The sequence below is a fragment of the Ovis aries genome, chromosome 22 (assembly GCF_016772045.2).
Source record: "Ovis aries strain OAR_USU_Benz2616 breed Rambouillet chromosome 22, ARS-UI_Ramb_v3.0, whole genome shotgun sequence".
Lineage (NCBI taxonomy): Eukaryota > Metazoa > Chordata > Mammalia > Artiodactyla > Bovidae > Ovis > Ovis aries.
The window spans coordinates 32394402-32409466 of record NC_056075.1 but is presented as its reverse complement, the minus strand read 5'-3'; the positions used below and the strand labels follow the sequence as shown (position 1 = coordinate 32409466).

Below are 15065 nucleotides of genomic sequence, written 5' to 3'. Positions count from 1 at the left end.
AGAGCCTGGAGGGCTAGAGTCCATGGGGTCACAAAGAGTTGGACATGACTGAGTTACTAAGTGCACACAGAAGAAATAAAGCGACCGTGGCCAACTGGGTTCTCAGTGTTGCAGGAACAGGCATTCTCCATGCAGTGGGGATGTTATAGTCTGTGAAGTGTGAGGGTGCTTTCTAACAAGATTTGTCTAAATCAAACATGGAAGAAAACCCTAGCAACATCGGAGAATTGACACATCGTTTTTGAAGTCAGGAGTGACATGGTTTGAATCAAAAGATCGAGTCAGTTATTCTGCCCAGCAAAAAATATTGCTCTCTCATGAATTATACTACCTGAAGGCTAGGTTTAAAGAGTCTAGGTGAGGGGGGGAAGCTAGATGGATCAACAGATGTTTGAGTTAAGAGGCCAAGGACTGTTTTTGCAATGACGTGTGTGTTTCAGCTGTCCCTGCTATACCTAAGGTAGAGACAAGTAGAATAAATCAAGTTGGCACTGACCTTTAATTGTCTTCTTTTTTTTTAAGACCCATGGGTAATTTCTCCACTATTTCTTGGCTCCATGGCTCCCTTCTTGAGGACAGACCTGGCTGTAGATTTTCCAATGAGCTCTGTGAAACTGAGGCGGCTTTTACAGGTCAGAGTGGCCACCTGGAGAAGGGAGCAGAAAAGATTCACTACAACAGGGCTTCTCAGCAGTGGCAACAGCACTGATGTTTAGGATGGGATAATATTTTTCTGTGAAGGGCTGTCCTGTGCCTTGTAGGAGGCCTACCAGCATCCCCGGCTTTCACACACTAGATGCCAGAAGTGCCCTCTGGCTGTAACAACCCCAAATGTCTCCAGACATTGCCAAATATTGCCTGGGGAGGCAACGTCACCAGCCTCCCCTATCGAGAACCTCTGCCCTGAGAAAACTTGGCCCCTGAGAGTGGAGTCTTAGGAATTCCATTTCTACAGAGATGGAGTCTGGAAAAGGGAGTGTTACCTGGTGGTTAGGAGCCCAGGCCTGCAACGAGGTGGATTATAACTGAGAACAAGTGTAAAGAGAACACATAGTTTATGTTGAATGAAAGGTGGTGATGGTATGAGAAGTTCTCTCTACAAGGGAAGTTTCTATATAAGGAAGAGGTGAGTGCAGTTGCCATGGGAATCAGATGGGTATGGGAAGACCATACACTTGGGGCCCAATAGGATTCCCCGAGAAGACACATCTGAGTAGACTCTGTGTGCTTTAATTTGGACCCACGCCCGGGCAGCTGTTGAGCCTTCTGTTTAGCAGGGTCAGGCTGGGGCCCCAATGTGGTCACTTTCGCTCCTAGGCAGGCCTCAGCAGTGCTATGTCTCTGCCCTTTAGGTGTGACCGCTGTGATCTTCGGAGAAAGTGATGGCACCCCACTCCAGTACTCTTGCCTGGAAAATCCCACAGACGGAGGAGGCTGGTAGGGTACAGTCCATGGGGTCTCGAAGAGTTGGACACGACTGACTGACTTCACTTTCACTTCTCACTTTCATGCATTGGAGAAGGAAATGGCAACCCACTCCCGTGTTCTTGCCTGGAGAATCCCAGGGACGGGGGAGCCTGGTGGGCTGCCGTATACGGGGTCGCACAGAGTCAAACATGACTGAAGCGACTTAGCAGCAGCAGCAGCTGTGATCTTCACCCTAACCCTCCTGATTACCATCCTGGGAGCTGTCATCATAGGTCTTATTTGAAGGATGAAGAGAGGAAAACTACAGAGGCAAAATAAAGATGCTGCTGCTGCTGCTAAGTCGCTTCAGTCATGTCCAACTCTGTGCGACCCCATGGACGGCAGCCCACCAGGCTCCCTCGTCCCTGGGATTCTCTAGGCAAGAACACTGGAGTGGGTTGCCATTGCCTTCTCCAATGCATGAAAGTGAAAAGCAAAAGTGAAGATGCTCAGTTGTGTCTGACTCTTAACGTCCCCATGAACTGCAGCCTACCAGGCTTCTCCGTCCATGGCATTTTCCAGGCAAGAGTACCGGAGTGGGTTGGGTGGCAAGTCAATTATGATTACATCACCATTCTGCCCCAGAGCAAGGTGAAGCCATGCCAGGCCCAGACATCCACTTTCCTGCTCACTGCTTGTGCCTCATGGAAGGGTCCTGAGCTAGGAGCCTGTGAGGGCGCTGGGTGACTCACTTATAAATTGAATGCTTAATGGAGAGTCTTGGGCCCTGAGTTCTTATTCTAGACCTACCACTTTCTTGCTGGGAATATCATTTCCGGGCCTCAGTTTCTGAATACTTAAATATGATCAGATGGTGTCTAAAGTTCCCTTCAGCTCTGTTTTGTGGTGCGTAGAAGAACCTGTATACGTGCATGCCAAGTCACTTTAGTTGTGTCCAACTCTGCGGTCCCATGGACTGTAGCCCGCCAGGCTCCCCTGTCCATGGGATTCTCCAGGCAAGAGTGCGGGAGTGGGTTGCCATGTCTTCCTCCAGGGGATCTTCCTGACCGGAGATTGAACCCGTGTCTCCTGCATCGGCAGGCAGGTTCTTTACTACTAGTTCCACCTGGGTAGTAGAAGAATCCATATATCCAGCTCAAATATTAAAGCTGGCTCCTGGGGAGCATTTAGTAATTTTCAAAACCACATTAACTTCTTTAACTTACTGATAATTAAGACAATACAATTCATTTACTCCACACACACGTGTGTTGCCCATCTATCTCAGACCAGCGGAGTGGAGGGTACACCGGGAATAGATGCCTTCCGAGGGAGGCAGGTGCTCTGGGAGGTGTCTACAAAGTGGGGCAGAGACCCCCACAGGTCTTTGTGGATGTGGCTCAGGGATTGAATGTTGCAGCACTGTGAAGGCTTCAGAGAAGGGGTGTCATTTGGGGAGGGTGGGTTTGCTAGTGGTGACCACGAGAGGTAATGCCAGGGTATACTGAGGTGGGGGCTTCTCAGGGCTGCGAGGCTTGACACACACTCAACAAGCATGACCTTATTTGATACGTATATAACATTTATGTAATTCCAGAAAATACAGCATTAACGGTATTTTATGCATCCTTTAAGCTTGAAGTTTTGAAGTGTCTTTTTTTCTTCTCTCTTTTTTTATTTTGTTTTTGTTGTTGATATTAGACAGGGTAATTTTTGCCAGCGTATATTGATTATTCTGAAGTACTTTTTGCCTTCCCAGAGGGATTAATGAGAAATGTTCTTTAGCGTAGAAAGACAGAACCCAAGTTTCTACACTTTGATAAGAGCTCTTTGTTCCTGCGGGAAGGTGAAGGGAGGGTTTTGAGTTTACTTTCAAGTGATTCTCAAAGTGATTGAAAACCCACAGCTGAAATAAATGTTATGTCAAAGATTAAAAATTTTAGAATTTCAGGTAGTACTTGTTCAGGAATACATGCTACTGATGATATTCAGAGAATAACAAGATAGGCAGATCAGCTATTGAATTAGAATCTATGCACTTCAACAAATATACGAATCTCAAATATCTCACAGCAAAAGTGTTCCAGAATGTTGTTACTTGTTGGAAAATTGCTCAAGTTAGACCAAGGGAAACAGGTTTGTTCTGAAGACATTTAGCTTAATCGTAAAAAACAAGAAAGCACGATGAGTCAAAATCAAACATTCTTCTCTTGTTATGTATATTTTATTCTTGTTATATTGGCTTTATTTTCAAAATTGTAGTTTGCAAAATTAGTTTCCTTTTATTGGTATTCTTAATAATACTATTTATTGAATAAATGAATTATGACTTTCAATAAAAGGTGACTTGACAGGTACTAAGTCAAAGAGTGGAGAAGATAATGGCTACCCACTCCAGTATTCTTGCCTGGAGAATCCCATGGACAGAGGAGCCTGGCGGGCTACAGTCCACGGGCCGCAAAGAGTCAGACATGACTGAGCGACTAACACTTTCACTTTCAAGTCAAAGAGGCTTGATCAGGAGACTGGTGTTCATTTGTAAATTATTTTTCAAGTGTCCCTGGGGATCCTGGGGCTCACTACTCTGGCCTTGGGCGGATGATAGGATGAGGTAGAGGTGTGGTGGGGAGGAATTGCGAGCCCTCCTCTTCTGCAACTAAAACAGCTCTGCATTGGTCTATTGTATTCTATATCAGGGTCCTGAGTGAGACTCTTCTTGAAAAGCAGGGTTACTGTGTTTAAGATATATTCTCTAGGGACTTCCCTGGTGGTCCAGTGATTAAGGCTTTGTGTTCTCAGTGTAGGGGACCTGGGCTTGATCCCTCGTCAGGGAACTAGATCCTGCATGTCACAGTGAAAGATGTTGCATGAGGCAACTAAGACCTGGCCCAGCCAAATTTAAAAAAAAAAATTATAAATCTTTAAAAAGAAATCTTAAAATACATTCTCTAGGTGTTGGGGAGGCCCTGGGTGCGGGACGCAGAGAGGCCACATCCTCACATGCTCACTGAGGAAAATTACTTCAGCGTCAGGTCATGCATCAGGTTAAGTGCCAGAGTCAGAACTTGAATTGGGGTAGCCTGAGCCCAGAGTCTGTGTGGATCACAATAAGCTGTGGAAAATTCTGAAAGAGATGGGACTACCAAACCACCTGACCTGCCTCTTGAGAAATTTGTATGCAGGTCAGGAAGCAACAGTCAGAACTGGACATGGAACAACAGACTGGTGCCAAATAGGAAAAGGAGTACAGCAAGGCTGTATATTGTCACCCTGCTTATTTAACTTCTGTGCAGAATACATCATGAGAAACGCTGGACTGGAAGAAACATAAGCTGGAATCAAGATTTCCGGGAGAAATATCAATAACCTCAGATATGCAGGTGACACCACCCTTATGGGAGAAAGTGAAGAGGAACTCAAAAGCCTCTTGATGAAAGGGAAAGAGGAGAGTGAAAAAGTTGGGTTAAATCTCAACATTCAGAAAATGAAGATCATGGCATCCAGTCCCATCACTTCATGGGAAATAGATGGGGAAACAGTGGAAACAGGGTCAGACTTTATTTTTGGGGGCTCCAAAATCACTGCAGATGGTGACTGCAGCCATGAAATTAAATGACGTTTACTCCTTGGAAGAAAAGCTTGACCAACCTAGATAGCATATTGAAAAGCAGAGACATTACATTGCCAACAAAGGTCCGTCTAGTCAAGGCTATGGTTTTTCCAGTGGTCATGTATGGATGTGAGAGTTGGACTGTGAAGAAGGCTGAGCGCCGAAGAATTGATGCTTTTGAAGTGTGGTGTTGGAGAAGACTCTTGAGAGTCCCTTGGACTGCAAGGAGATTCAACCAGTCCATTCTGAAGGAGATCAACCCTGGGATTTCTTTGGAAGGAATGATTCTAAAGCTGAGACTCCAGAACTTTGGCCACCTCATGCGAAGAGTTGACTCATTGGAAAAGAGTCTGATGCTGGGAGGGATTGGAGGCAGGAGGAGAAGGGGACGACAGAGGATGAGATGGCTGGATGGCATCACTGACTCGATGGATGTGAGTCTGAGTGAACTCTGGAAGTTGGTGATAGACAGGGAGGCCTGGCGTGCTGCAATTCATGGAGTCGGAAAGAGTCCGACACGACTGAGCGACTGAACTGACTGAACTAACTGACTGAGCCCAGAGTCTTAACCACGACACTGTCCACATTGGCCCAGACCCCGCAGTGGTGTGTGGAGCAGTTCAGCACTTGCACTGCAGGTCAGAGAGATCAGCGTTGGAGTCCTGACTCTCATTTATTAACTGCTTTTCACCTTGGCACTAATCGTCCTCATCTATAAAAGTCACAGTCTCATTAGTACTTGGTCATCCTACTGAGAACAACCGAGTTGTGTCCTGTTTTGCAGCCACCCCAGAGGGCCACGCCTGTGTCCAGAGGGAACAACAGTATCATGTCTAGTGCGATGATTTCTGGGGATGTCAACTCCTTTGTGGACAGCCAGTGGGGTCAAGAGCTCTTTTATGCCCCAGTAGGGCTTTACCAGGTACTTCTGAGGGCAGAGTGGTTACATGCAGATGTTCAAATTCAGGTTGTACAGCTGTGTAACCTTGAACAAGTTCCCTAACCTCGATGATCTTGTCTGTAAAAGGATGAACCATACCTGCCTTGCAGGGCCATGCTGCCTGTTAAATGAGGTCTCCTGTGTCGAGCAGTGAGCTCGGATCCTGGACCCAGCACTGTGCTCCCACCCCAGGTGGGTTTGGGCTGGGAGGTGCTCAGCGATCGCTTCCTAGGTAGATTTCTTTCCCATCTTCTTTTCCTCCCTCCACCGCCCCCGCCCTTTCCTAGCTCTTTCTGAGTGTAGCATTTTCTGGTTAATCCTGGGTTAAGAACATTCTGCTCCTTCGCCTCCAGGGCAAACATGTGGCCATCTGGTATGTTGGTGACCGAGTAGAAGCCTGGATCAGGAAGCCGCCTGTGCTGCAGGAAATCCGGCTGGTGAGGCCCCACCCCTGGGAGGAGACACAGCTTTGCTGCCCTCAGCCTCCCCCCTGCCAACTCCCCATTCCCACCTCGGGCGGGAGTGGCCTTCACCCCAAAGGGCAATGGTGGGAGTCTGCTTCCTTAACTTGGCCCAATACCACCACCCCAAGAGCCCAAACTGAGGTCTAAAGACCTCAGTCCCCTTACGCCTGACTCAGGGCCTGAATCCTGGGAGCTCTCCTAGCCTGTTCTCTGCCTTTAATCCTGGCCTTAATCCTGCCTCTTCATTCTTTGTGTCTATCTCCCTCGAACCCAGTCCTTGCAGGGAGTCAGGTTTATAGGGTTCACCTCTGGACACCCTGGTTTTATGTTGTGTTGTGTTAGTTGTTCAGTCGTGTCTGACGCTTTGTGACCTCACGGACTGTAGCCCTCCAAGGCTCCTCTGTCCATGGGATTCTCGAGGCAAGAGTACTGGAGTGGGCAGCCATTCCTTTCTCCAGGGGATCTGCCCGATCCAGGGATCAAACCTGGTTCTCCTGCACTGCAGGCAGATTCTTTACTGTCTGAGCCACCAGGGAAGCCCTGTGGTTTTAGTAAATCCCCATTACTGGGGGAGACTTCAATCATCCCTCTGGTTTATTTGCTGGAGGCAGACTGCCTGGATTTACCTCGAAGCTCTGCCACTAAGAAGTTGTATAGTCTTTAATACGTTACTTTATCTTTTGAGCATCAGTTTCCTAATCTGTAAAATTCAAGCAGTCATAGTTCTTATCTCACAGGGTCTTTGCCAAAACTAGCTGACAGTGTGTAAAGCGCATAGCATCATCCCTAGGGTGGGAAACATAGTATCATCACGAGCTATTATTCCATCATTATTTTCAGATGTGTGAGTTAAGGCACATTCCCTTCTTTGGTGTTTGCACAGAATCACCAAACACCTGCATTGTCACCTAATGTTGCAAAAAAGGAAGTCTTAAGGTAAGCAAAAGAATCAATCTTACCTCACATTCGATTAGCAGCACCCTTATGGCAGAAAGTGAAGAACTAAAGAGCCTCTTGGTGAAAGTAGAAGAGGAGAGTGAAAAATTGGCTTAAAGCTCAACATTCAGAAAATGAAGATCATGGCATCTGGTCCCATCACCCACCGCACAGCAAATAGATGGGGAAACAGTGGAAACAGTGGCTGACTTTATTTGGGGGGGGGGCTCTAAAATCACTGCAGATGGTGATTGCAGCCATGAAATTAAAAGACGCTTACTCCTTGGAAGGAAAGTTATGACCAACTTAGATAGCATATTCAAAAGCAGAGACATTACTTTGTCCACAAAGGTCCATCTAGTCAAGGTTATGGTTTTTCCAGTGGTCATGTATGGATGTGAGAGTTGGACTGTAAAGAAAGCTGAGCGCTGAAGAATTGATGCTTTTGAAGTGTGGTGTTGGAGAAGACTGTTGAGAGTCCCTTGGACTGCAAGGAGATCCAACCAGTCCATCCTAAAGCAGATCAGTCCTGGGTGTTCATTTGAAGGACTGATGTTGAAGCTGAAACTCTAATACTTTGGCCACCTCATGCAAAGAGCTGACTCATTTGAAAAGACTTTGATGCTGGGAAACATTGAGGACAGGAGGGGAAGGGGATGACAGAGGATGAGATGGTTGGATGGCATCACCGACTCAATGGACATGGGTTTGGGTAGACTCTGGGAGTTGGTGATGGACAGGGAGGCCTGAGATGCTGGGGTTCATAGGGTTGCAAAGAGTCAGACATGAATGACTGACTGAACTGAACTGAACTGAACTGAATAAAGAAGCTTATCAATGCGTTTGCCCCTTCATCCAAGAGGAGTTCTTCTCCAGTCTAATTTCAAGATCTGAATTATCTTGCTGGGATGCCTGCAGAGGATTAAATTAGCAGCGCAGTTGCCCAATGTCTGGTTTCTCCATTCTGGGTGGAGACTGTCTGAGCTTGGTTTTGACTCCTACGGTGTCATAGCTGCTTCTGGACTGTGCTCCTGGGCTCATCCTCCCCATGGTATGTGACCATCAGCTTTATGTCAGGAACAAGGAAGTATTTGTAAAACTCAAGACTGCATGACTTTCTCAATATTGAATCGGGTTATGGTTTCTCCCAGGGAGAGTTCAGGTTACTAGAGTTAGAGTTCTCTGCCTCAGGTGTTATCATTTCTGCTTAATAATCCAAAGTATTAGGATCAAATCTACAGAACCTATGAAGCTCCCTGTGCTTCCAGGTGAGTCACTTGTGATGTTTGGAATAATTGTGTTTTTCAGGATGTTTTGAGAAACTCAGGCCATGAAATGGATTGGATATTCAAGCTCTCATTTGCATATGACATACTCACATATCATATCATATGTGAATATCACATAAACCTATGTAAAGAACAAATAGTGTTCTTGAGTTGTTCTGTGTCTTGGATTAACTCTAATCTTTCTTGAAAATTCTGGTCCTCTTCAAATCTCTTCAAACAAAATAATTCCACTCCTAAAATCCAACTCTTCCATCAGATTTTCCATCCTTTTCACCCTCCCTGATCTCAAATACATGTCAACAGAGTAAAATATTGTACACTCAAGTTGGAAGGGATACCCAAATATGAACGGAGTATTTACATTTTAGCGTAGATTTTTTTATCCCAAGGAAAATCTAATTACTAGATCATACAGTGAGTTGGAGAGGGAGATCCTAATAACCCTTCCTTATCCCTAACCCTTGATTCTTTTCCCCAGAAAATAGGATTAACTGTTACAGTCACCATAGAGCTGTTGATCTAAGTGGTGGCCTTAGGATGCATACCTGAGAAAACAAACGAGCAGGTGAATCTTCACTTTGGGCAAAGAGGGTTGTGATGGATGTAAAGAAGAGGAGCAGCAATAATAGTAATAACAGCTAAACTATATTTAGTGCTTACTTTGTTCTCACAACAAAATATAAGGAAGATCTCAAAAAAAAGGTAGATTTATTATCATCCCCATTTCACAGGTGGAAAATGACTTGGGGGACCCATTCTGAGGGTGCTCTCTTCACCCTGGGCTAAAATCCAGCTGGTCTTTCTAAGCTCACTGCATCTGCTTTTTCCATTAGAGGGGACCAAGCCAATGACTTGGAATTGGATCCTGGTGAGGGAGTCACTCACCCTGACACACGGCAGCAGGACAAGGCTGTCCGGCCATGAATCAACATTCCCGTCCATCAGCTGATAGCCTCCTATAGGCAAGACCCTGCCTGAGTGCTGTGGGGGATACATGGGGGAAACATAAACTCTGCTCTTCTGGGTTTCTAGGCCAGTGACTCACTGAGTGGCTGTGGCACATTGCTTCCCCTCTAAATGGTAGGAGCGGATCAGTGAGCTTAGAAAGAGCAGCTGAATTTTAGCCCAGGGTGAAGAGAGCATTTTCAGAATGCTGGTCCACAGTGTCATGGCCCACCTGCCTCATTTTCCATCTGAAACAGGGATAATAAGAGATTTGCCTCATATTCTGTTGCAAGGATAAAGTAAATTAATGAACACAAAGTGCTAGAGAGTATCTGAGCCAGAGGAAGTTTTTGCTGTAGCCACATGTTCTGGGAAACAAACTCACTCAGAAGGGCAATGCAGGTAGCGGCGTGCAGTTTATTACACCGGCCGCCCAAGGCAGAGTCTCCTCTTAGCCAAAGGACCCCGACCAGTTTTTGTGAAAACCTTATATGCCCTAAGTGTACTTGCTCAAACCCACCTCCCCAAATACCTTGAAACTAGTCTGGACAAGGTAAGAGAGAGATACGATCAAAGTTAACCCATGATTCATGTGTCGTAAGACTAGATAAAGAGTGGATATTTATCAATAGGCCTGTGGTCATATCCCGGTAAACACAATGGAATTTACCACTTTGTTCTGTTACAGAGATGATTAGCGTATTCTTTTAGGCAACGGAGAGTCCAAGTACAAGTCCTGAGGCTCTTTCATCCGGGGGTCTGGTTTCCCATTTGTCTGCCGTTTCCACAGACACTGGGCACAAAGTTCAGAGTCCACTGGGAGGGTGACCATGTGTGAAGCCTAATGCTTGCAGCCTGGCCTAAGAGGGAGTCCAGCTCTGTCTGTTTCCTCCTTCATTCCCCCCTCTTGATGCTCTTAGCTCATATTATGAGCATCACTCATAGGGATATATTGCACCCTGGCTCTCCGACCACCAATTTGGGAGAATGACATCAACCTTCGGGTTACAAAGTTCATAATACATTGTAAAATTCAGGGTCCACAAAGCAGAACTATCAAGGTAACTATAACAATGGTAAATATAGTTTTCCATCAATTGCCCTTCACCCAAGAGAGGACTGAAGTCCAGAAAGGAATGTTTTCATTTGACATTGTTTTACCTGGTTTTTCATGTCATCTAAAGCAATCGATACATTGCCAGATAAGTCAGGAATGTATGCGCAACATTCAACCGTAATTATAGCACAGGTCCTTCATTAAGCAGCTGTGAGTATGTCCAGCAATTCTATTATGAATTACTGCTTTTCTCATTTGGATTTGCTCTTCATTTAAGGCTTGGATGGCTTTTGTTCTATCTAGGAGGGCCTGTTTTGTGAAATTAGTCAAGGCCTCTACTTTAATCATATCTGTTTTCCCTATAGTGAAAAGTGAAGTCACTCAGTCGTGTCCGACTCTTTGTGACCCCATGGACTGTAGCTTACCAGGCTCCTCCATCCATGGGATTTTCCAGGCAAGAATACTGGAGTGGGTTACCATTTCCGTCTCCAGGAGATCTTCCCGACCCAGGGTTTGAACCCGGATCTCCCAGATGGTAGGCAGATGCTTTACCATCTGAGCCACCAGGGAAGCCTAAGGCAGCAATATACTCATACCACTGAAACACAGATCTTGTCCACCTAGTGTGTAAATAAGGTAGATTTATCGGGGCTTGTAGGTTAGGCTTTTGTTACACTGGCCTTTATATCAAATGTAACCCCATGACCTGAGTTTATTGACTGTAGGTCTTACACCAAGAGAGCAAGGAGAGGTTATGATTGACAAGAGAGAGGAAAATCTCTTTTTGTCATTCCAGAAAAGAGCAGAGTGGTTTAAAATCTTGGCAGAGTGGTGACACCCACCAAGGAAGTCCCTCCATCGCTGACAGAAGCATAGCCCCACTTATCCAGCAGCTGGAGGTGTTTTGGAAATCTGGTAGGAATGTGCCCATGAGATGAACACATTGTCCTGAGTTGAAATGGAAGTTAAATTCAAAATCATGTTGATGAGGCCAAGCAGCAGGAGTTGATTGTGCGGCTTCATCCTGAAGGGGCTCGTCCGGGATCTTCTTTTCCATCTTCTTAAGGATGGCCTTAGTCTCTCGAGGGTCAGTGGGGTCCCTCAGTATTTTTTGGGTCTGCACGGTATGTTCTCTTCACCCTTGTATGATGGATCCAAGGGACAATACCTGCAACTTTAACTGCAGTAGGGGTAGTTAGAATAACGTAAGGGCCCTTTCACCGAGGGGCTAGCAAATCATGTTTCCAATCTTTGACCCATACTTGGTCACCAAGCATAAACTCATGGATCTGTTCCCCAAGGGGGAATGGCACCCTTTCTTGTACAAACTTAGTTACCCGATTTATTACCTTACCCAGTTCCATCTGCTGTAAAATCCTATCCCCCATTACCTGAGGCAAATTTGTTGACACCTGTTTTATTATGGGAGGGGGGCCTCCCATACATAATTTCGTATGGAGAACAGCCTTGGGACTGTGGGGTCATCCTGAGTCTGAGCAGAGCTGTTGGAAGCAAGTCTACCCAGGAGCAGTCAGTCTCTATGATCCACTTGGAGAGTCTCTTTAAGGTCCGGTTGGTTCATTCCACCATCTCAGAACTCTGGGCCTATATGCAGTGCGCAGTTTCTATCTGATGTTTTAAGTTTTGCTTACTTGTTGTACTAAATCAGCTACAAAAGCCGGGCCATTGTCTGAACCAATGCTGGTAGGAAGTCCAAATCTGGGAACTATTTCCCTAAGCAGGCACCGGGCTACTTCTGATGCTCTTTCAGTCCAGGTAGGAAAAGCTTCTACCCATCCCGAGAATGTACATACCATGACCAGCAGGTAACGGTAGTGTCAGTGAGGTTTCATTTCAGTGAAGTCCACTCCCAGGTGTTCAAAGGCAGCGTGCCTTTCAGCTGAGTACCCAGAGGTTTTTGTCTAAATACCCGAGAGGCAGCATTAACTTGTGAGCAGGCACCCTGGCCTAGGTGGGTCGCTTGGTGTGTTTGGCTTACCAGATTGTGTGCCAGCTCCTTTGGTACCAATAATTTGCCACTTGGCAATTGCCACCACCCCTTTTCAGTCTTGATGGCCCCTTCCACTTTGGCCAACCTGACAGCTGTTGTCCTTGTTTTATCAGGCTGGTGCCATCAGTATATGGGACCCAGCGAGGGTCTGGAGCCTTGTGTCCTTCTTTAAAATAAACCCCAGAGACCTTGCCTCCTCCTTGAAGATCTGTGCCTTCTTCTTCAACACCCGGTTACCTGCTTCCATCAGCAGCTGGAGCAGTGCTTTTGTCCCTTCCCAGCACTTTCCCTTGGTCTCTGCAGCCAGCAGCAGGTCATCCCCATATTGTAGGAGCCAATATCCATACTCTTCCAGATGGAATGAGTTCAGGTCAGAAGCCAAGGCTTCCCCAAAGATGGCTGGGGAGTTCTTAAACCCTTGTGGGGGAGTCCAGATGAGCTGTTGCTTGGTGCCCCCGACCGGATCTTCCCATCCAAAGGCAAAGATGGGCTGTGAAGCTGGGACAAGGCGTAGGAAGAAGGCATCCTTGAGATCTAGGCGAGTATAAACTTTAGTCCTTGGCGGGAGGAGGCTAAGTAAGGTATAGGGGTTTGGAACAGTGGGGTGTAAAGTCACAGTAGCCTGGTTGACCAGCCTGAGATCTTGCACAGGCCTATGGTCCTGCCCTCCTTCCTCTTTGACTGGCAGGATCAGCATATTCCAAGCCGAATGGCACTCTGCTAGAATGCCCGCTTGTTTCACTCTATTGATGTGGGGCAGTATGCTGGCCCAGGCCTCTATTGGTAGTGAGTACTGGCACTTTCTAACCGGGATGGTGCCTGGTTTGAGTTCTTTTATCACTGGGGCTTGATGTTTAGCCAGCCTGGGGGGAGGGGGTGTTGTCTTCCATCCAGACCTCAAGGAATAATTGAGTTAGCTCTCTCTCATGCTCTTCCAGCCCACCTGGTTCTTCCTTTGGAGGCTCATGCAACCTCCACTCATCTTGGGGTGGTATTGAGAGAGAGCGCAAGTAAGTCATAGTGTCCATCCAGAAGGTGGGCCTCTCCTCAGGGGAGAAAGTCACTTGTGCTCCTAGTTTGGATAGCAAGTCTGTTCCCAGCGGGGGTACTGGGCACTCAGGAATGTAGAGGAATTCATGAATCACTTGGTGCCCCGCCATTTGACATTTTCTGGGCTGGCAAAACAATTTAATCATCTCTTCTCTCGATACCCCAGTTACAGTGGTAGACTTTTTGGACAGTGGTGGTTTTTTTGGACAGTGGAGCCACAGGTTTTACTACTGACGGTTCTGTTCCTGTATCCACCATGAAGTCAATATTTTGGTCGCCCACTTTTAAGGTTACCAGCAGCCCTATTTAATTTCCAACCCAGCAAGCCCCACAACTGCGGGAGCTTCCTCTTCCTTCCTTGCCTTAGGGCATTCATTCTTCCAGTGGCCAAAAGCTCGGCACCGGACACACTGGTTTGGCTGTAATGGGGCCCGGGACCTCTGTTGGGACGTGTTGAAGGACTGTCCTGTCCCTGGGACAGAGGAGGTTTTCCGGAGGGCCCGAGATAGACTTTCTCAGAGCAGCAGCTAGCATTGCAAATCTCTTGTCTGTTCGCTTTCATTCCCTCTGGCTCTCTGGCAGTGCGCAGTCTCTGCTTAATTCCAGCATCTCCCTCCCCTTCCTGTCAGTACTCACCGGGAGAAGCGGGAGAGGTGGATATAGCTTGGGCGGTTTGGCTGGAGCGGATCTTGGAAGTGTTGGCCAGAGGCTTCTGTCACCGGGATCGGAGCCTGCCCAGGTGGCGGCTCTACGACCTCGGGGAGAGCTGGTGGAGGAGCAGCAGCTGCTGCAGGACTTCCCCCGGCCCTGGATCGGGCATCAGGGCGGCCTCCGGTCCTGGTGGAGCACTGGGAGGCAGGCGCGTCATTATCCAGTATGGGGGAGGGGTCAGGTGGTCCCCGTCCAAATTCTGTAGAATTTCCTTTTTTAATCATCAGTCAATTTTTGTGCCATTAATATTTTTCCCTTTCCCTTCTGGATACAGAACCTTGTGGAAGCAGGAGGGTCTTGAGCTAAGCCAAGCCATGAGTCAATATATGGATATTGATCTGGGGGTCCTTGCTCTCCTGTGACTGCTGGATAGACTGCTTCCACTATCTTTAAGTTCACGGTGTTATCTGGCGGCCATCCTACTCCCACAGGGGAACATTCGACCTCACAGAGTATGTGGAGGCGGTTAGGCTTCACCTTCACCTCATAGCCTCCTCCTAATGCCCTCTTTAAATGTTTAATCCTGCACTCCAATACAGTTGCCTTAGATTCACTTCCCCCCATCTTGCTTACCTTCTCAAACCTTCTTCTACTTTTCCTTTTCGTTCTGTCTACAGAGTTCTCAGAATCCTATGTACTTCTGAT

At 46.9% G+C, this 15065-nt stretch overlaps 1 protein-coding gene across 1 annotated transcript in view; it reads left to right on the top strand.

The window, feature by feature from the left end:
• Window positions 1–557: 557 nt before the first annotated feature.
• The window catches only part of LOC101117809 (guanylate cyclase 2G-like), a 44409-nt gene continuing 29901 nt past the window's right edge, over window positions 558–15065 (top strand). Inside the window, 7 exon segments of the mRNA XM_042239085.2 lie at window positions 558–632; window positions 1990–2058; window positions 5802–5939; window positions 6311–6394; window positions 7262–7357; window positions 8666–8750; window positions 14815–14822. Of these exon segments, the coding sequence (XP_042095019.1) occupies window positions 558–632; window positions 1990–2058; window positions 5802–5939; window positions 6311–6394; window positions 7262–7357; window positions 8666–8750; window positions 14815–14822 (555 nt within the window).